General features: G+C 44.0%; 1 protein-coding gene across 1 annotated transcript in view; it reads right to left on the reverse strand.

Moving 5' to 3' along the window:
- The window catches only part of LOC115166471 (low-density lipoprotein receptor-related protein 1-like), a 224,795-nt gene that overhangs the window by 128,035 nt on the left and 74,006 nt on the right, over positions 1-22,754 (reverse strand). The window contains exons 3-4 of the mRNA XM_029720368.1: positions 9,916-10,050; positions 447-566 (exon numbers count right to left, since the gene is read on the reverse strand). Of these exons, the coding sequence (XP_029576228.1) occupies positions 447-566; positions 9,916-10,050 (255 nt within the window). The remainder of the gene's footprint in view (positions 1-446; positions 567-9,915; positions 10,051-22,754) is intronic.

Here is a 22,754-nt window from a genome sequence, read left to right on the forward strand (position 1 = left end):
GTCAGTCAGTCAGTCAGTATATCAGTCAGTCAGTCAGTATAGTGAGTCAGTACATCAGTCAGTCAGTCAGTACATCAGTCATTCAGTCAGTCAGTCAGTCAGTCAGTACATCAGTCAGTCAGTCAGTCAGTCAGTATAGTGAGTCAGTACATCAGTCAGTACGTCAGTCAGTCAGTCAGTCAGTTCGTCAGTCAGTCAGTCAGTCACTGGTCAGTCAGTACATCAGTCAGTCAGTCAGTACGTCAGTCAGTCAGTCAGTCAGTACGTCAGTCAGTCAGTCAGTACGTCAGTCAGTCAGTCAGTCAGTCAATCAGTCAGTACATCAGTCAGTCAGTCAGTACGTCAGTCAGTCAGTCAGTCAGTCAGTCAGTCACTGGTCAGACATGGGACTGTTGTCATATGTTTACTGTAACTTGATGTACATATCCAGGACTCAAGAGTCTTACCTTTGCATGTCTTTCCATCCTGGCTGACTTCATAGCCAATTTTGCAGTAACATTTGGGCCCTTGGTGTGTTACTGAGCAGTTGCCCTCACAGCCATGGGTGGCACAGTCTGGTCCAAGCTCTACCACAGAGAGAGATCACAATCATATGAAACACATCAAAGGAAACCTGATTGGAAGCAAACGGCATGGTTGACACACATGCATAAAAACAACATAAAAAATCTATATATAATTTAACAAAAAAAACATTTTAGAGATTACTAATGTTACTGTCTCCACTACAACAAAACAATACTTAAATAAATGTCCTTGAAACATTTAATTGAGATAGTGTAGAATTCCATTCATTCCTATGGACGACTGCTCCTACTGGGGAGTACCAATATGGCCGACCGGTGGCTTCAAAGCCTCTCAATGGCCAATACACAGCATCAGTAATCAAGGGTTTATATCAAATCAAATCAAATGTTATTTGTCACATGCACCGAATACAACAGGTGTAGACCCCCCAAAAAGAATTACTAAAATAAAACTAACTGCTAAAAAGAATAAGAATTAAAAGTAAGAGATAAGAATAACAAATAATTACAGAGCAGCAGTAAATAACAATAGCGGGGCTATATACAGGGAGTGCTGGTACAGAGTCAATGTGCGGGGGCACCGGTGTCGAGGTAATTGAGGTAATATGTACATGTAGGTAGAGTTATTAAAGTGACTATGCATAGATAAAAACAGAGAGTGGCAGCAGTGTAAAAGAGGGGGGGCAATGCAAATAGTCTGGGTAGCCATTTGATTAGCTGTTCAGGAGTCTTATGGCTTGGGGGTAGAAGCTGTTTAGAAGCCTCTTGGACCTAGACTTGGCGCTCTGGTACCGCTTGCCGTGCGGTAGCAGAGAGAACAGTCTATGACTAGGGTGGCTGGAGTATTTTTCAATTTTTAGGGTCTTCCTCTGACACCATCTGGTATTAAGGTCCTGGATGGCAGGAAGCTTTGCCCCGGTGATGTACTGGGCCGTACGCACTACCCTCTGTAGTTGCCATACCAGGGAGTGATGCAACCAGTCAGGATGCTCTCGATGGTGCAGCTGTAAAACCTTTTGAGGATCTGAGGACCCATGACAAATCTTTTCAGTCTCCTGAGGGGGAATAGGTTTTGTCGTGCCCTCTTCACGACTGTCTTGGTGTGCTTGGACCATGTTAGTTTGTTGGTGATATGGACACCAAGGAACTTGAAGCTCTCAACCTGCTCCACTACAGCCCTGTCGATGAGAAACATCTCCTTTGTCTTGATCACGTTGAGGGAGAGGATGTTGTCCAGGCCTACCACTGTTGTGTCATCGGCAAACTTAATGATGGTGTTGGAGTCGTGCCTGGCTGTGCAGTCATGAGTGAACAGGGAGTACAGGAGGGGCCTGAGGGGCCCCCGTGTTGAAGATCAGTGTGGCGGATGAGTTTTTACCTACCCTTACCACCTGGGGTCACCCCGTCAGGAAGTCCAGGATCCAGTTGCAGAGGGAGGTATTTAGTCCCAGAGTCCTTAGCTTAGTGATGAGCATTGAGGGCACTATGGTGTTGAACACTGAGCTGTAGTCAATTAATAGCATTCTCACATAGCTGTTCCTTTTGTTCAGGTGTGAAATGGCAGTGTAGAGTACAGATGATTGCATCATCTGTGGATCTGTTGGTGCAGTATGCAAATTAGGGTGGGTCTAGGGTTTCTGGGATAATGGTGTTGATGTGAGCCATGACCTACAATTTCAAAGCATTTCATGGCTACATATGTGAGTGCTACGAGCAGATTACCTTAGTGTTCTTGGGCACAGGGATTATGGTGGTCTGCTTGAAACATGTTGGTATTGCAAAACTCATACAGGGAGAGGTTGAAAATGTCAGTGAAGACACTTGCCAGTTGGTCAGCGCATGCTCGCAGTACATGTCCTGGTAATCCATCTGGCCCTGTGGCCTTGTGAATGTTGACCTGTTTAAAGGTCTTACTCACATTGGCTGCGGAGAGCATGATCACACAGTCGTCCGGAACAGCTGATGCTCTCATGCATGTTTCAGTGTTACTTGCCTCGAAGCGAGCATAGAAGTTATTTAGCTTGTCTGGTAGGCTCATGTCACTGGGCAGCTCGCGACTGTGCTTCCCTTGTAGTCTGTAATAGTTTGCAAGCCCTGCCACATCCTACGAGCGTCGGAGCCGGTGTAGTATGATTCGATCTTAGTCCTGTATCAACACTTTGCCTGTTTGATGGTTCGTCGGAGGGCATAGCGGGATTTATTATAAGCTTCCGGGTTATATACTGTACATCATTGGTGAAACACCTTCTGACTAACGAATACAACAGGTGCAACACATCCTGAACAATGAGGATGATTCCAATCCAAACAGAACAGTCTGTGCTATCTGGGATCCTTGGGACATCCATACCCCATTGAAGTTGAAATGTAAAATGGATACGGTAAGGGTTAGGTTATTGTTAGGGTAGGGGATAGCACTGAACCAAAGAGAACCAACCTCGAAATAGAAAACAAAATCAAGGAAAAAACCAAAGCCTGTAACATAAGCAATAGCTTCCTTCCTCCAGTCAACACACTAATAGCTTGTTTGCAGATCAGCTGTGAAAATGTTTATCTTAGTCCAAGAGCTTTCTTCCCATTGATGGTCTCCACTGATACAATGTCTCTTGGCCGGGAGTGAGGGACATCCTCCTAGCCCTAGTCCCTCACTCTGCATATGAAAGTGATTAGGGCCCTTGGCCTGCACTTTTGGAATGACTGTTTATAAACACCGACTCCCACCATATCTAGACCAGGACACAGTGTGGTAACAGACTTTGGCACAGTTGAGGCTAGACTAGAGAAAGTTAGAGATTTCTACCCACTGTAATCTCAGACTAATCGCTCGTACAGTAGAGGCTAATATGAAACAGGGCAACAACATGTGTTGCAGTCTCCTCAAGCTGCAGTCTTCAGCATGCTGCAGTCTTCAGCATGCTGCCTGCCAACAGTTTCCTATCAACCAGATCAAAAGGCAGGTATGAGAGAAGTGGCCATACAGCATGCTGTCTGTCTTTCTGTCTGAGAGAGGACTGCAGCGCACCAACAAAGAGCTGCCAAGAAACACATAACCACACAGACACAACACAAGGAAGTGAGATGAACTCTCAGTCTGAGCATCATCACAAAGCTTGCAGAGCATGGAATCCTACTGGCATGTCCAGTGAAGTCCCATTTCCTAGATAACTAAACATACTGCACCAAAGCAGACTGTACAACCTCATTCAATAGTACATCATAATGGGTCATAATGGGTGAACACTACATTATCACACAGGGAGTGGAATATTATCAGTCAGAGTGAAGGGATGTCCACACCACAATCCCCAGCCCTGTACAGCCATGCTGAAAGGAGCCCATTACATGGCGACCGTTGAGGCTGGCCAGAGGAGAGGTTGGACCACTGAAGGGTCCTCATTATGTAAAGCCTGTGGCACTCGGGCCACAATGGCCCTTTTGTGGGGTCTCGCTGAGAGGAAGAAACCCACTGTGTGTGTGCCCTGTATCAAACCCATTTACTGAGACACACATAGAGACACACAGTGACAACGCTAGCCAGGGTGCTGCCCCTCCAAGCCTACATCAGGCCCAGGCCACCACCTCACCTTTCTCTAGCCCTGGGCCTCTAGCTTCAACCATCACAATCAGCACAGCAATAAGTGGATATTGCCCGAAGAACACCAATTTCAATTTCAGCCCGTCTCTAATCTAACCCTAGTTTTCTGACTGTGGGTTTCAAAGCACAACACACTCTGAATGAGTCAGAAAAGGAATATGCATAAGGACACATTTTGACTTCAGATACCATTCTATTCTGTGGTTGTGGCCGTAAGCGCACTTACGGGTCTGGCTCTCGGCCCGTAACCTGCCCCTCCGCCTGCCCTGCCAGAAGCTGGGTCCGCGGTTTGTGGGGCCATTTAAAGCCCTGAGGAGGGTGAACGAGGTATGTTGTAGACTACAGCTTCCCTCTGATTATCGTATTAACCTCTCGTTCCATGTGTCTCTCCTCAGGCCGGTGGTGGCTGGTCCACTCCAGGAATCTGAGGTGCGGGAGGTCCCTCCGCCCCCTTTGGACATAGAGGGGGCCCCGGCGTATATCGTTCGTTCCATCCTGGATTCGAGGCGTCGGGTGGGGGGCCTTCAGTACCTCATAGAGTGGGAGGGGTACGGGCCGGAGGAGAGGTGCTGGGTTCCGGTTGCAGATGTTTTGGATCCTGAACTGCTGCGGGAGTTTCACCGTCGCCGGCCGGATCGCCCTGCGCGCGTCAAGGGGGGGGGGGGGGGGGGGGGCAACAACTGTCACGAGTTGTTGGCTCCTCTCCTTGTTCGTTCGGCGATCAACGTCACCGGCTTTCTAGCCATCGCCGCTCCATTTTTCAATTATCCATTTGTCTTGTCTTGTCTCCATACACACCTGGTTATCATTTCCCCAATGAATCTACTTGTATTTAACCCTCTGTTTCCCATCATGTTTTTCGTGGTGTTTGATTACGTGTTTTACTTTGGTTATGTTCCGTGGTTTTGAGCGCATTTTTATTTATGTAGTGCTCTCGTGTTTTGGAACTATAATAAAGCGCGCTTGGTTACGTTTCGCTTCTCTCCTGCACCTGACTTCGCATCTCATACACATGGTAGTATTTGAAAGGGAACAGTTTGGAGATTATGGGGAAATCATCAGACCAAAGTTGAGAACACAACAGTTCACCTACAAAACACACTGTTGATTTTATGTGCATTTTACATTTACTGTACTTTGCCACATTTGTTAACGAAATCTGAAGAAAACAAACGGATACTCTACATTCAATAACACGATAAGAATACTCCTGGAAAATGTGGGGTATATACACGTACAGCATTTCCCTCAGTCAGTTGACAAAAAAATTGCAAAAGTTACCCAATTAACGGGAGGGATGGGGGCAACTTCTGGTCACGTGCGGTGCTCAAGTTCAGAGCGGCTGTCAGTCAAAACCCATACAGAGCTGTGAAGCTCAGAGCCAGAGGTCTGACCTCATGTATAGCATGCTACTGCACAGCCACTGCTTTCCAATTTAGGCAGTTATCAGTGCCCAAATCGGCCGTTTGTAAAAGGCTACATCTGCAGAGACATGACCAGCCCAGTGGCACCAGCCTCAGCTGCCCAGTAACACATAAGCAGGACAAAACCTGGCTATCACACACTATAATATAAACCATTCCACACCTCAACCTCCCACACCTAGCTCCACCATGTTAACATGTATTGTACTGTATTGTACTGCGATAAAATACAACCCTGCCTCCTGCCTTGCCTCCCTCACTCCCCTCGTCAGCAACTTGTGGATAATTACTTGGACAAACCGGATGACAAAGTGTGCTTTGAGACATCAGCACCAGGCTAGAGTACGCTTGGCCTGCACAACCCACTAGTTAGTTCAAGCAAACACTGGGGTGCTTGTGAAATGGTGAGCTTTCCGTAAAACAGGGGGCTCACACACGAACACTGTGACAGTAGAAAGTTCCGGCAAACACACTGCCACTGCTGTGTGTGACTGTTTGTTTACTCCAGCCATAGGGAAAGCTGGACCAGTGTGCTCACCGGGGACAGGTAGTACGTGTCATGCCTAGATGACATCATCGGCGGAACATTGTGCAGGACAGGGAAGTTCCACAGATTGCAGTAAGGGAATCTGACACTTCAGACAACAACGGTCACTTCAACTCTTATCCTTTCACACCATTACTTAATATGACCCCCATAAACAAAATGATACACACATAAAACAAGTGAAATTAAAAAGAATATTTGAAAAAGAAAGATAGACCATATCTTTCTTTGTATGTATATGATAGAGGACTGTTTGTGCACTTGGCAGTTCTAATGTGTACTGGTCTTTTTCCAGACCCTTGTAACGCCCTGGCCATAGAGAGGGGTTTTTGTTCTTTATTTTGGTTAGGCCAGGGTGTTACATTGGGTGGGCGTTCTATGTTCCTTTTTCTATGTTTTTGTATTTCTTTGTTTTGGGCCGTGTGTGGCTCCCAATCAGGCACAGCTGAAGCTCGTTGCTGCTGATTGGGAGTCACACATAAGGAGCATGTTTTGCCTTTGGGTTTGGGGGTAATTGTTTCTGTCAGTGTTTTTGTACCAGACAGGACTGTTTGCTGTCGGTTTACTCTTTTCTTGTTTTGTATAGTGTTCACGTTGTTTATATTAAATTCTAATAATGAACACTAACTCCGCTGCACCTTGGTCCACTTCTTCAGACGACAGCCGTTACAGAATTACCCACCACCAAAGGACCAAGCAGCAGGAGAACAGCATGGATGGATGGACGTGGGTGGATTTAAGGATGTTCGTGTCCAGGGCTATGGAAGAGTTAAGGGAACCCGAGAGGCAGCCCCAAGAATTTTTTTTGGGGGGGCACAAGGGCTGTGAAGAGGGGCAAGGATGGAGCCCCAGGCCAGCTCCCCGCACTAGCCCTGAGGTACGTGTCTCCAATCTGGTACGCCCAGTACCAGCACCCCGCACCAAGCCCAAGGTGCGTGTCCCCAGCCCCGCCAGTCAACAGTCGTCGGAGCTGCCCGCCAGTCAACAGTCGTCGGAGCTGCCCGTCAGTCAACAGTCGTCGGAGCTGCCCGTCAGTCAACAGTCGTCGGAGCTGCCCGTCAGTCAACAGTCGTCGGAGCTGCCCGTCAGTCAACAGTCGTCGGAGCTGCCCGTCAGTCAACAGTCGTCGGAGCTGCCCGTCAGTCAACAGTCGTCGGAGCTGCCCGTCAGTCAACAGTCGTCGGAGCTGCCCGTCAGTCAACAGTCGTCGGAGCTGCCGCGTCACGCCGGAGGGGCCAGACTGCGTCTGAACGCCGGGGCCAGACTGCGCTGAACTGCCGGAGGGGCCAGACTGCGCTGAACTGCCGGAGGGGCCAGACTGCGCTGAACTGCCGGAGGGGCCAGACTGCGCTGAACTGCCGGAGGGGCCAGACTGCGCTGAACTGCCGGAGGGGCCAGACTGCGCTGAACTGCCGGAGGGGCCAGACTGCGCTGAACTGCCGGAGGGGGCCAGACTGCGCTGAACTGCCGGAGGGGCCAGACTGCGCTGAACTGCCGGAGTGGCCAGACTGCGCTGAACTGCCGGAGTGGCCAGACTGCGCTGAACTGCCGGAGTGGCCAGACTGCGCTGAACTGCCGGAGTGGCCAGACTGCGCTGAACTGCCGGAGTGGCCAGACTGCGCTGAACTGCCGGAGTGGCCAGACTGCGCTGAACTGCCGGAGTGGCCAGACTGCGCTGAACTGCCGGAGTGGCCAGACTGCGCTGACTGCCGGAGTGGCCAGACTGCGCTGAACTGCCGGAGTGGCCAGACTGGCGCTGAACTGCCGGAGTGGCCAGACTGCGCTGAACTGCCGGAGTGGCCAGACTGCGCTGAACTGCCGGAGTGGCCAGACTGCGCTGAACTGCCGGAGTGGCCAGACTGCGCTGAACTGCCGGAGTGGCCAGACTGCGCGGACCTGCCGGAGTGGCCAGGCTGCCCCGACCTGCCGGAGTGGCCAGGCTGCCCCGACCTGCCGGAGTGGCCAGGCTGCCCCGACCTGCCTGAGTGGCCAGGCTGCCCCGACCTGCCTGAGTGGCCAGGGATGCCCGCCAGCCCGGTGAGTCCTGTGCCTACGCCTAGGGCCAGGCCTCTGTCATGTCTCCCCAGCCTGGTGAATCCTGGGTCAGTGCCGTCAGAGCAGCCAGGGTCGCCCGCCAGCCGGGCGCAGCCAGGGTCGCCCGCCAGCCGGGCGCAACAAGGGTCGCCCGCCAGCCGGGCGACCCGCCAGCCGGGCGCAACCATCGCCGGCCGCCAGCCGGGCGCAGTCAGTGTCGCCCACCAGACCTTCGGCGCGGCCAGGTGCGCCACCGAAGAGGGCGACGTCAAGGGTGGAGCAGAGGCCACGTCCCGCACCTGAGCCGCCGCCGTAAGAAGGCCCACCCGGACCCTCCCCTTCAGAGTCAGGTTTTGCGGCCGGAGTCCGCACCTTTGGGGGGGGGGGGTACTGTAACGCCCTGGCCATAGAGAGGGGTTTTTGTTCTTTATTTTGGTTAGGCCAGGGTGTTACATTGGGTGGGCGTTCTATGTTCCTTTTTCTATGTTTTTGTATTTCTTTGTTTTGGGCCGTGTGTGTGGCTCCCAATCAGGCACAGCTGAAGCTCGTTGCTGCTGATTGGGAGTCACACATAAGGAGCATGTTTTTCCTTTGGGTTTGGGGGTAATTGTTTCTGTCAGTGTTTTTGTACCAGACAGGACTGTTTGCTGTCGGTTTACTCTTTTCTTGTTTTGTATAGTGTTCATGTTGTTTACATTAAATTCTAATAATGAACACTAACTCCGCTGCACCTTGGTCCACTTCTTCAGACGACAGCCGTTACAACCCTGTTCTGTTGTAGGACTTTGGTTTCATAAAGGAGAACTCAAAAGCTTGTTTGGCATCAATATTTTTTTGTAGGGGAATGCACCCAAACCAACAAACATGTCCCAATTTAACATACACCAAAACATCAAATATGAGCTGGACTAATATCAGTACAGCACACACACTCAGCTGTATGAATCCTGTATGAACACAACATTTCCTTTTGCCATGAGAGAAACGTCCAGTTAGCCTGGTTCTGTTCTATACATGCTCTCTCCCTTTGTCTCCACAGTTCCACCCAAACTGTAATCTCTTCTCTGTCCAATAAACATTGTCATCCTCCATCAACTGCTCTAATGAGATGGCCTCCATTATCACAATGGCTCCTCTTCTCTCTCATCTCTTAGAAAAAGTCATTCATTTATCAATCAGGCCCTAGAGAATGTGAGGCTCAGAGGCCCCTTCCACATCTCTGGCAGGCAGAGCAGAGCATTTATCCAGACAGCCAGCCGGCCGGATAGGATGAGGAGAATCCCATCATCAAATCCAATCCCTAATATTAATTAGAGTCACAGAGAGGAAGACATATTGAGTCTATAGCTTCCCATAGTGGAACAAGACAAAAGAGCAGAGCCACACAGAGGAGACATATTGGCTGTGTCTGATATAACTATGTCTGATTTCCTGGCCAAAAGCACTGCACTATATAGGGAATAGGGTGTCATTTCAACAGCTATTGAGTCCATGGTGTCTCATTGTGGAACCAGACAAAAGAGGAGCCGAGTCACTGGCTGGCTGGAGCAGGATTAGCTGGCCCAGTGTTCTGTAGGAACTAAGAAATAGGAAGGACCCCAGAAAACAGTTGCCCGAGCTGTGCCTGTACAGATTCTATAGCTACAGAGGGGACTTGCTGATTTACTGTGTGTGTATGTTTGTGTGTGTATGTGTAAGTGTAAGTGTAAGTGTATGTGTGTGTGTGTGTGTATGTGTGTGTGTGTGTGTGTGTGTGTGTGTGTGTGTGTGTGTGTGTGTGTGTGTTACCTCTGCAGTGTGGCCCCTCATCCCAGCCATCAGTACAATCAGGGCTCCCATCACACAGTCTGCTCATGTGGATACACATGTCTGTCCCCAGACACTCAAACTCATTGGCCGGACACAGGGACACTCTGTGTGGACCTGCAACACAATACACACACAGCAGACACACACATTACAGTCAGAGATCAAATGATACCACAGAAACTAGTAACCATTGTAAAAAAAAGTGTTGCTTTAATATTGCAGATAGATTGTGGTATCCATCATTGTAATTGTCTGCATCATTTCCAATCCCCCTTATATTTTTTTGTAAAAATATTTCCCTTTATTATTTTCCCCTAACCATACCATCCCTTCCCTAATTCGAGTAAACTAATGGACAACAACACAACAGTTATATTTTGTTTGTCTATAGTCCCATCTTTCAGCTCCACTTAACCCCGCCCATCTATCTCTGAACACCATCCAGTTTTAATTTCTATTTGCCATATATTTTTCAACTGTGCGGGGATGTTTCACAAAAGTTCTGATCCTTTCTATTCTCTTAGATTTTACATATTGTAAATTCAAGATAAACATTTTTGCTAAGAGTGTTATTATATTATAGATTGATTGACTATGACTTTTTAATGCTATCTGCAGCATTAGTTCTAGGTAAATGTTAGAATTCTTCAACCATTCCTGAACCTGCGACCAAAAACAAGCTACATATGGACAGTACCAAAATAAATGATCTAATGACTCTGTCTCTTCGCAACAAAATCTGCAGCGCTGGGATGGTTGTATCCCCCATATATATAACATTCTATTGGTTGCAAGAATTTTGTATAATAATTAAAATAGAAAAACTCTACATTTTCAATCCAGCGTTGTTTAGTGTATCAGTTCATAAATCATATGCCATGGAATCGGTACATCAAAAATCTCTTCCCAACTATCTTGCAATCTATATGGCACAGCTGTCAATCTGTATGGCACAGCTGTCAATCTGTATGGTACAGCTGTCAATTTTTGGGTCCTTAAATGACACTGGTATACTTTTTATTTATCCAAATTTTATTTAGTCAATTATGGTCTTTAACGCAGAGCCGACAGACAAGTTCCTTACTTTCTCCCACTTCCACTTGCCTCTTCCATTTTTGTGGTAATTCTGCAATTAGTTGGTTGTAATTTTGAATAGAGCAGACATTTCCATATATTTTTGTTAGCTGCATGTGTGACATATCTCTACCAGTCCTATTTACGATATCATTTACAAAGATTATACCGTTTTAAATTATTTTCTGTTTTTTTATCATTAGTATATTTGAGTTTAACCATAATATTTTTTGAATATTTGTAGTGTCTTTTCTGATGGATTAAACTGAAATTGCAACCAACATTCTATGGCTTGTTTGACAAATAGCGATATTTGGGAGATCATTTCATTTTCAAATAATTGAAAGGTTGTAAAAGGGAATAAAGGGAAAAAGGCCATTCTTGAACTTGGGTCGAGACATTCTTACTAATCTGCTAGAAAACCAGTTCGGATTTAAGTATAACTTTTGTATGACTAAAGCCTCTAGTGAGAGGTATAATGCTTTAATATTTAATCATTTCTGCCCTCCAAAATCACATTCATTATATAAATAGGTCCATTTAATTTTGTTTGGCTTGCCATTCCAAATAAAATATAATCTTTTTTGCAAGCCCATAAGCAAATAGTTAAACTAGGATATGACTAAAGAGTTAATCAGGGTGATTTTTCCACAAATAGACAGGTATTTTCCTTTCCATAGCAAGATCTTATCTATTTTTTCTAACTTTCTATTCAAATGTATTGTAGTGAAAACATTTATTTCTTTCGGGATATGAATATGGAGTATGTCCACTTCACCGTCAGATCATTTTATTGGTTAAACTACACGATAATGTAAAAGTAAAAAATGTTGTGATCCAATCCAGTACACTTATCTATATTGAAATATATATTGGTTGTAATCCAGAGAAAACATGAATCATCAGCGTACAATGACAACTTTGTTTTTAAGCCCTGGATTTTAGGTTGTTACTGTTGGATCTGTGGCCATAATAAATGGCCATAATAAATAGATATGCCGATAGTGGACAACTTTGTTTTACTCCTCTTGACAGTTTAATACTTTCTGAGATGTAGCCATTATTTACTATTTTACACCTAGGGTTACTATACATTACTTTAACCCAATGTATAAGAGATTCTCCAAAATTGAAATATTCCAGGCATTTATATATACATTCCAGTCGAACTTGATCAAAATCCTTTTCAAAGTCAGCTATGAATACCAGGCCTGGTTTCCCAGATTTTTCATTGAGTTTTATTTTTTCCAGTACTTGTCTTATATTATCTCCAATGTATCGTCCATGTAAAAAACCTGTCTGATTAGGAAGAATAACATCCGACAATACCTTTTTAATTCTATGCGCTCTGCATTTTGCCAGAATTTTTGCATCACAACACTGAAGTGTAAGGGGCTTCCAATTTTCTATGGACTGGATCTTTATATTTACCACTTGGGTCATGTTTCAGTAATAATGACATCAGAACTTCTTGTTGAGTATCTGCTAATCTACCATTTACATAGGAGTGGTTAAAACATGCTAATAATGGTCCTCTGAGTATATCATTAAAGGTTTGGTATACTTCAACTGGTATGCCATCCAGCCCTGAAGTTCCCCCGTATTAAAGGCTTTAATTGTATCAAGATGTTCCTCCTCTGTAATTTGTCCTTCACATGAGTCTTTCTGTACAGCTGTTAATTTTACATTAATATTAGGGAAAAAATCCTTACAATTAACTTGGGTAAGTGGAGATGGAGGAGACTTTTAAAACAAATGCTTAAAGTACTTTGCTTCCTCTTTCAAAATATAGTTTGGTGAATCATGGGTGACTGTCATTTGTAACAAGTTTTAGTAAATACATTTTTTGTAGCATTTCTATGTTGAAGATTAAAAAATAATTTGGTGCATTTTCCCCATATTCCATCCAGTTCACTTTATTTTTATAATATATTACACTGGATCTTTCTTGAATAAGTTCCACCGTTTCTTTTTGATTTTCCTCTAACATATTCCGTGACTCTAACGTACTGTTTTTACTGCTATCTGTACTGCTAGTCCCTCTATTTCCATTCTTTATATGACTCCTTTTGACTTAAATTGCTTTTGTTTTAAAGATGAGTACTGAATTGCATGGCCTCTAGAGGCACATTTAAAAGTGTCCCATATAATAAGGGGATCTGCTGTACCTTTATTATGTCAGAAAAAGTCAGTTATAAATTCTTCTGTCCTGCTTAAAAACAAGTTGTCATCCAATAGGCTTTGATTACATTTCCAAGAGTAACATATATGCCAATTATTTGATGGACCGCATTCTGTTCCCTATCAACACTTTTTAAACTTTTGGTGCCAGCGAGAATGACATAAGAAAGTAGTCAAGACGACTAGTTTGATTGAGTCTCCGCCATGTATATCTCAGTAGGTCAGGATATTTAAGCCTCCATATATCGACTAGTTCCAATATATCTATGATATTCGTGATTTCCTTAAGTGCATAAGGGTGATAGTTTGTAGTGTGATTTCCTTTACGGTCCATTGAGGTTTTTCAAACCATATAATCTCCCACCATAATAATAGAGTCTTGTATTGCTTAAAGGCTTGATCAATTATTCTATATATTTTCAAAGAAGGGTGGATCATGATTATTTGGACCATATAGATAAATCTGTTTATGGTCCAATAACATATTTAAAACAATCCATCTACCTTGCGGATCTTTTTGAACAATTTGCACATTCGTATCAAAATTACTGTTAATTAATATCATCACCCCTTTTGAGTTTCTTTTCCCATGGGAGAAGTATATTTCACCCCCCTGTCCTTTCTCCACACAACTTCATCTAAAATAGTTGAATGAGTTTCCTGTAAACAATAGATATTATATTCCTTCTCTTTTCTGCTCATCTGCTCATCTTTTCTCTCTTCTGCTCATCTGCTAAGCCATCAACATTTTTACTGGCTATACTTATTTCACCATTTCACCATTCCACTCACTAAAACCTCCCCCATCCCAAGTAGGATTGGCATTCCAGTGAGTGGCAGAACACCCCTGTCCACCAGTATCCTAGGGCCTTTGAGAGATTGGGACCCGTCCTTTAAAAAAGAACACACAGTTCCACCTACAGAACAGAAACAGATTAACTGACAAAAGCATTTCCAACGCACTCACCTCCATTGTATTGTATAGTTATTTCAAAAAAATTATTATAATAATAATAATATATATATATATATATATATATACAAATCTTGCATATCTTCATTTCCACAATAAACCAATAATGTGTAATAATGTTGGCAGTTCATCTGAAGGATTGTTACCTATAACCAGGATTGATACCTATAACCAGGATTGTTACCTATAACCAGGATTGATACCTATAACCAGGATTATAACCAGGATTGTTACCTATAACCAGGATTATAACCAGGATTGTTACCTATAACCAGGATTGATACCTATAACCAGGATTGTTACCTATAACCAGGATTGATACCTATAACCAGGATTGTTACCTATAACCAGGATTGATACCTATAACCAGGATTGTTACCTATAACCAGGATTGATACCTATAACCAGGATTGTTACCTATAACCAGGATTGTTACCTATAACCAGAATTGATACCTATAACCAGGATTGATACCTATAACCAGGATTGATACCTATAACCAGGATTGATATCTATAACCAGGATTGTTACCTATAACCAGGATTATAACCAGGATTGTTACCTATAACCAGGATGATACCTATAACCAGGATTGTTACCTATAACCAGGATTGATACCTATAACCAGGATTGTTACCTATAACCAGGATTGATACCTATAACCAGGATTGTTACCTATAACCAGGATTGATACCTATAACCAGGATTGATACCTATAACCAGGATTGTTACCTATAACCAGGATTGTTACCTATAACCAGAATTGATACCTATAACCAGGATTGATACCTATAACCAGGATTGGCATTACAAAAATTACATTTACACCACCCTAAAATTGCACCACCCTTCCCACACAAACAACCACATGCTCAGATGTTCAACAGTTTTTCCATCCCCAGGCCCAACTCAAGAGAAGACTTGATGTGTGAATGCATATACAGTTGTAGCTGTTTGAGAAGGCATGAAAAATTGAGCAAGAATGGGGAGATTTGACTAACCAACGTCAAGTCCTTGCTGATGGCGCTCAGATACACCCCCCTACCCTGAAACACACACACACACACACACTGGTCCCCCGTTGTGACCCTTTTCTCAAGCATCTCTGTCCTGTCAGACCTTCTGATTATTTTGTGCAACCAGGGCCACAATAATATGCCCCCTTTCTGAATGTCTGAGTGTGACCCCTTCCCCATGGGTTACTGCAGCTAGTGATACTAGCACTGCCACTACCTGGGTGGGGGCACCTCACCGAAATCCACACTGGCTAGGTACAAGGTCATCAAGGTTCACATTAGCAGCTTTGAGAAATTCCTTGTATATTATGCTCACCCATCTGGGGGCTTTGGCTTTGTTGGACCAACCCTGCCAGGCAGGCTCAGAATCTTGAGGAGAGAGTGCTGCTTTAGTGGGTCTCTAACAGCATGTATCTTTCTGTCTTGGCTGCATATAAGCTACTTTCAGTAGGCCTATAAAACAAATAAGGATTTCTCCTTACTGTGTGGGTTGCTCAGGTGGGTGTCTAGCGTATATTGTTGGGGACCCCTCCATCATGCGTACCATCATGATAAGATAATCATGAAAAAAACTATATTTATAATCTATTTTAAAATGTATATCCCATATCTGTACAAAATGTAAAACTCCTGCTTGCAGACACACACATGGGCTCTGGCATTTGCAACCATTTTCCTTTTTCATTCACTTAACTCCACACTTTTACAAACACAAAAACACACACCCCACCTTCCATCACAATACACCCGCAAATACCCAAATACTGTGTGTCACGTTGTATAAATGATAGGAAACAGGTGCAGGAATACAAAATATGTTTTTTTTATTACTTCAATCAAGATAGCGCACGTCGTGAACATGACGGGGACGAAGCCCAAAACAAACAGGTAAAATATAACACAGGGCTGTAACCCAAACAAAGAGCAAGGTGTAAACCTCTAATAAATACACGGGAGGAGACCGGTAATAACAATTACACAGGATGAGACCCGTATTAACAAGAGCACAATAACGCGTAGTATCAAAGCCAAAACAACAGAGCACAGGTACTCACAAGACCAACAGACATGGAACAATAACCGTCAAGGACAAGGGGGAACAGAAGGCACATGTATACACATACTAATCAGGGGGAATGGGAACCAGGTGTGCATAAGGACACTAGACAGTCCGGGGTTGGTGGTAATGATCCAGTTCAGTGACACCTAGAAGGCCGGTGAAGTAGACCTCCGGAACTGGTGAACAGAATGAGCAGCAGTACCAGGAGGATCCGTGACACCGTGCCTTCTATGTCCTCTGTTTGCTGTGTTTTTATCACTACCATGTTGATTCCTACCTAATTCCGGGCTTTTGAGTACTTTTGTGTTTCAGTTCCTTATACAGTTGAAGTCGGAAGTTTACATACACCTTAGCCAAATACATTTTAACTCAGTTTTTCACAATTCCTGACATTTAATCCAAGTAAAAATTACCTGTCTTAGGTCAGTTAAGATCACCACTTTATTTTAAGAATGTGAAATGTCAAAATAATAGTAGAGAGAATGATTTATTTCAGCTTTTATTTCTTTCATCACATTCCCAGTGGGTCAGAAGTTTACATACACTCAATTAGTATTTGGTAGCATTGCCTTTAAATTGTTTAACTTGGGTCAAAGGTGTCGTGTAGCCTTCCACAAGCTTCCCACAATAAGTTGGGTGAATTTTGGCCCATTCCTCCTGACAGAGCTGGTGTAACTGAGTCAGGTTTGTACGCCTCCTTGCTCGCACACGCTTTTTCAGTTCTGCCCACACATTTTCTATAGGATTGAGGTCAGGGCTTTGTGATTGCCACTCCAACACCTTGACTTTGTTGTCCTTAAGCCATTTTGCCACAACTTTGGAAGTATGCTTGGGGTCATTGTCCATTTGGAAGACCCATTTGCGACCAAGCATTAACTTCCTGATTGATGTCTTGAGATGTTGCTTCAATATATCCACATAATTGTCCTCCCTCATGATGCCATCTATTTTGTGAAGTGCACCAGTCTTCGGCTTGCAAGCCTCACCCTTTTTCCTCCAAACATAATGATGGTCATTATGGCGAAACAGTTCTATTTTTGCTTCATCAGACCAGAGGACATTTCTCCATAAAGTACGATCTTTGTCCCCATGTGCAGTTGCAAACCGTAGTCTGGCTTTTTTATGGCAGTTTTGAGCAGCTGCTTCTTCCTTGCTGAGCGGCCTTTCAAGTTATGTCGATATAGGACTCGTTTTACTGTGGATATAGATACTTTTGTACCTGTTTCCTCAAGCATCTTCACAAGGTCCTTTGCTGTTGTTCTGGGATTGATTTGCACTTTTCACACCAAAGTACGCTCATCTCTAGGAGACAGAACATGTCTCCTTCCTGAGTGGTATGATGGCTGAGTAGTCCCATTGTGTTTATACCTGCATACTATTGTTTGTACAGATGAACGTGGTACCTTCAGGCGTTTGGAAATTGCTCACAAGGATGAACCAGACTTGTGGAGGTCTACAATTTTTTCCTGAGGTCTTGGCTGATTTCTTTTGATTTTCCCATGATGTCAAGCAAAGAGGCACTGAGTTTGAATGTAGGCCTTGAAATACATCCACAGGTACACCTCCAATTGACTCAAATGATGTCAATTAGCCATCAGAAGCTTCTAAAGCCATGACATCATTTTCTGGAATTTTCCAAGCTGTTTAAAGGCACAGTCAACTTAGTGTATGTAAACTTCTGACCCACTGGAATTGTGATATAGTGAATTATAAGTGAAATAATCTGTCTGTAAACAATTGTTGGAAAAATGACTTGTGTCATGCACAAAGTAGATGTCCTAACCGACTTGCCAAAACTATATTTTGTTAACAAGAAATTTGTGAAGTGGTTGAAAAACAAGTTTTAATGACTCCAACCTAAGTGTATGTAAACTTCTGACTTCAACTGTATTTGAAGAAGTATTATTTCAATAATGGTGCTTTCTTCTAATGCTGTCTTTTATCTATTTATAAATACTATGAATAGAACGATGAATAATAATTATTTTACAACATACCCTATCTTGAATGGTATAGTATATATGGTATATTTGTAACATGACTGCACTTACAAACATCAGCATATCGCCAGAACAGATCATAAATATCCAGACACAAACTAATCAGTGATGTTTAAAAAAGTATGATTTTTATGATCACACCTGAACAACAGCTTGTGAGTGTGAGGGATGAATTTTCACAGCCCCGGAAACGTTTTCAAAAGACAAACTCATCTTTAAAGGGCAAATCAGAATACCGTCCGCTCAGCCTTAGATGGTTTCTATCTAATCTCCTCTATTCTCTGCTATAGGGAAGTGTTCAGTGTTATCTGTCCTGCCAGGCTGTAGCCTCAACATTCATTGGCTGGGCTGTGATAAGTAGTGGACTGACGACAGTGTGTTGAGTCAGCAGGGCAGGGAAGAGGCAGGTAGCTGGCCATAAAGATGTGTTTGCGCTTCCTTTGTCCAGACTTAAAACAGGAGACCCTAGAGAACAGCTCAGTGTATTGCTTAACAGGTCTTTGTGTTGCCATGGGGCTGTGGGGATTTTAGGCCTCCTAGCTAGACTGCAAGGCATTGAATATTTGACGTTTCTCTGCACTTCAATAGAAAATACACGTCAACGCACCTGTTTCAGCAAACGCACACACATGCACACAGTTAGTTACAATTCAAACCATATCCCTAAAGACAAACTTCAATAAACACTTGTTGTATGGGACCAAAGTTCTGTGGGCAGGAAAAAACACTCTGAACAAATAACTCAATTTCAGACAGGAACCCTTTCTGCCAGCTAGACAAAAAACCTGACACATGCCTAAGAAAGAGAAAAAGGAAAACAGTGACAAAGGAATATTGTCCATTACAGCCAGCAACAGAATACCAAGTAGTCTCTCTTTTTCCTCCTCTCCAGGAAAAACAACCATTCCTCGTCTATGTCGAACAGAACTAAGAGAGACTGAGCACAGCAGAGTTCCTCTCCCACTCTCCCTCTCCCTCTGCCTGTCTGTCTTTATGCCTCTCTCTAGCTCTCTCTCGCTCTCTAGCTCTCTTAATTCATTTCAATTCAATTCAATGGGCTTTATTGGCATGGGAAACATATGTTAACATTGCCAAAGCAAGTGAAGTAGATAATAAACAAAAGTGAAATAAACAATAAAAATGAACAGTAAACATTACACTCACAGAAGTTCCAAAAGAATAAAGACATTTCAAATGTCATATTATGTACAGTCGTGGCCAAAAGTTTTGAGAATGACACAAATATTAATTTCCACAAAGTTTGCTGCTTCAGTGTTCTTAGAATTTTTTGTCAGATTTTACTATAGAATACTGAAGTATAATTACAACCATTTCATGTCAAAGGCTTTTATGACAATTACATGAAGTTGATGCAAAGAGTCAATATTTGCAGTGTTGACCCTTCTTATTCAAGACCTCTGCAATCCACCCTGGCATGCTGTCAATTAACTTCTGGGCCACATCCTGACTGATGGCAGCCCATTCTTGCATAATCAATGCTTGAAGTTTGTCAGAATTTGTGGGTTTTTGTTTGTCCACCCGCCTCTTGAAGATTGACCACAAGTTCTCAATGGGATTAAAGTCTGGGGAGTTTCCTGGTAATGGACCCAAAATATCGATGTTTTGTTCCCCATGCCACTTAGTTATCACTTTTGCCTTATGGCAAGGTGCTCCATCATGCTGGAAAAGGCATTGTTCATCACCAAACTGTTCCTGGATGGTTGGAAGAAGTTGCTCTCGGAGGATGTGTTGGTACCATTCTTTATTCATGGCTGTGTGCTTAGGCAAAATTATGAGTGAGCCCACTCCCTTGGCTGAGAAGCAACCCCACACATGAATGGTCTCAGGATGCTTTACTGTTGGCATGACACAGGACTGATGGTAGCGCTCACCTTGTCTTCTCCGGACAAGCATTTTTCCGGATGCCCCAAACAATCGTAAAGGGGATTCATCAGAGAAAATGACTTTACCCCAGTCCTCAGCAGTCCAATCCCTGTACCTTTTGCAGAATATCAGTCTGTCCCTGATGTTTTTCCTGGAGAGAAGTGGCTTCTTTGCTGCCATTCTTGACATCAGGCCATCCTCCAAAAGTCTTCGCCTCACTATGCGTGCAGATGCACTCACACCTGCTTGCTGCCATTCCTGTGCAAGCTTTGTACTGGTGGTGCCCCGATCCCGTAGCTGAATCAACTTTAGAAGACGGTCCTGGCGCTTGCTGGACTTTCTTGGGCGCCCTGAAGCCTTCTTCACAACAATTGAACCGCTCTCATTGAAGTTCTTGATGATCTGATAAATGGTTAATTTAGGTGCAATCTTACTGGCAGCAATATCCTTGCCTGTGAAGCCCTTTTTGTGCAAAGCAATGATGACGGCATGTGTTTCCTTGCAGGTAACCATGGTTGACAGAGGAAGAACAATGATTCCAAGCACCACCCTCCTTTTGAAGCTTCCAGTCGGTTATTCGAACTCAATCAGCATGACAGAGTGATCTCCAGCCTTGTCCTCATCAACACTCACACCTGTGTTAATGAGAGAATCACTGACATGATGTCAGCTGGTCCTTTTGTGGCAGGGCTGAAATGCAGTGGAAATGTTTGTTTGGGATTCAGTTCATTTGCATGGTAAAGAGGGACTTTGCAATTAATTGCAATTCATCTGATCACTCTTCATAACATTCTGGAGTATATGCAAATTGGCATCATACAAACTAAGGCAGCAGACTTTGTGAAAATTTATATTTGTGTCATACTCAAAACTTTTGGCCACGACTGTATATATACAGTGTTGTAACGATGTGCAAATGGTTAAAGTACAAAAGGGAAAATAAATAAACATAAATATGGGTTGTATTTACAATGGTATTTGTTCTTCACTGGTTGCCCTTTTCTTGCGGCAACAGGTCACAAATCTTCCTGCTGTGATGGCACACTGGTATTTCACCCAGTAGATATGGGAGTTGATGAAAATTGGGTTTGTTTTCGAATTCTTTGTGGATCTGCATAATCTGAGGGAAATATGTGTCTCTAATATGGTCATACTGTCACGACTTCCGCCGAAGTCGGCTCCTCTCCTTGTTTGGGCGGCGTTCGGCGGTCGACATCACCGGCTTTCTAGCCATCGCCGCTCCATTTTCCATTGTTCCATTTGTTTTGTCTTGTTCCCTGCACACCTGGTTTACATTCCCTAATCACACGGCATGTATTTATTCCTCTGTTCCCCCCCGTGTCTTTGTGTGAAATTGTTTTGTAACGTGTTTAGTTATGCGCCAGACTGGTTTTTACCCCGGGTATCGTATTTTGACCCGTTGTATGTATTTGTCATACATTTGTATATTTGTACCTGTGGCTGGAGGATTTTGGACGCAGTGGCGTCTGTCTTTTGTGCTTCTGCCAAATGAAGTGCGCCTGTGTTACGAGTGCTGTCTTCGAATTCCCTGTCATAAATCAGCCAAGGTGCAACGTGCTGGTAGTTCCACATATTTTATTTGTGAACTCGAAACAAAACAAGAAACAGGTGAAACTGAAACAAACGTGACGTTCTGGGGCTGCTCAAACACAGCTGCACAAAAACAAGATCCCACAAAAACACAGGGAAAAACAGGCTGCCTAAGTATGGCTTCCAATCAGAGACAACGCATGGCAGCTGCCTCTGATTGGAAACCATACCCGGCCAAAACATAGAACACAAAACATAGAATGCCCACCCACATATCACACCCTGACCTAACTAAACAGATAAAACACAGCTCTCCTAGGTCAGAGCGTGACAGCCTGATCACAACTCACTGCTCTCCTGCACCTGACTTCGTACCAGTAGCGCACAACCTTGACAAATACACTTGGCAGGAGGTTAGGAAGTGCAGCTCAGTTTCCACCTCATTTTGTGGGCAGTGTGCACATAACCTGTCTTCACTTGACAGCCAGATCTGTCAAGGCGGCCTTTCTCAAAAGCAAGGCTATGCTCACTGAGTCTGTACATAGTCAAAGCTTTCCTTAAGTTTGGGTCAGTCACAGTGGTCAGGTATTCTGCCACTGTGTGCTCTCTGTTTAGGGCCAAACGGCATTCTAGTTTGCTCAGTTTTTGAAACATGCATGAGAGCATCAGCTGTTCCGGACGACTGCTTGATCACGCTCTCCACAGCCATTGTGAGTAAGACCTTTAAACAGGTCAATATTCACAAGGCCCACAGGGCCAGATGGATTACCAGGACGTGTACTCCGAGCATGCGCTGACCAACTGGCAAGTGTCTTCACTGACATTTTCAACCTCTCCCTGTCTGAGTCTGTAATACCAACATGTTTCAAGCAGACCACCATAGTCCCTGTGCCCAAGAACACTAAGGTAAACTGCCTAAATGACTACCAACCCGTAGCACTCACGTCTGTAGCCATGAAATACTTTGAAAGGCTGGTCATGGCTCACATCAACACCATTATCCCAGAAACCCAAGACGCACTCCAATTTGCATACCGCACCAACAGATCCACAGATGATGCAATCTCTATTGTACTCTA

Source organism: Salmo trutta, chromosome 28 (assembly GCF_901001165.1).
Source record: "Salmo trutta chromosome 28, fSalTru1.1, whole genome shotgun sequence".
NCBI classification, from domain to species: domain Eukaryota; kingdom Metazoa; phylum Chordata; class Actinopteri; order Salmoniformes; family Salmonidae; genus Salmo; species Salmo trutta.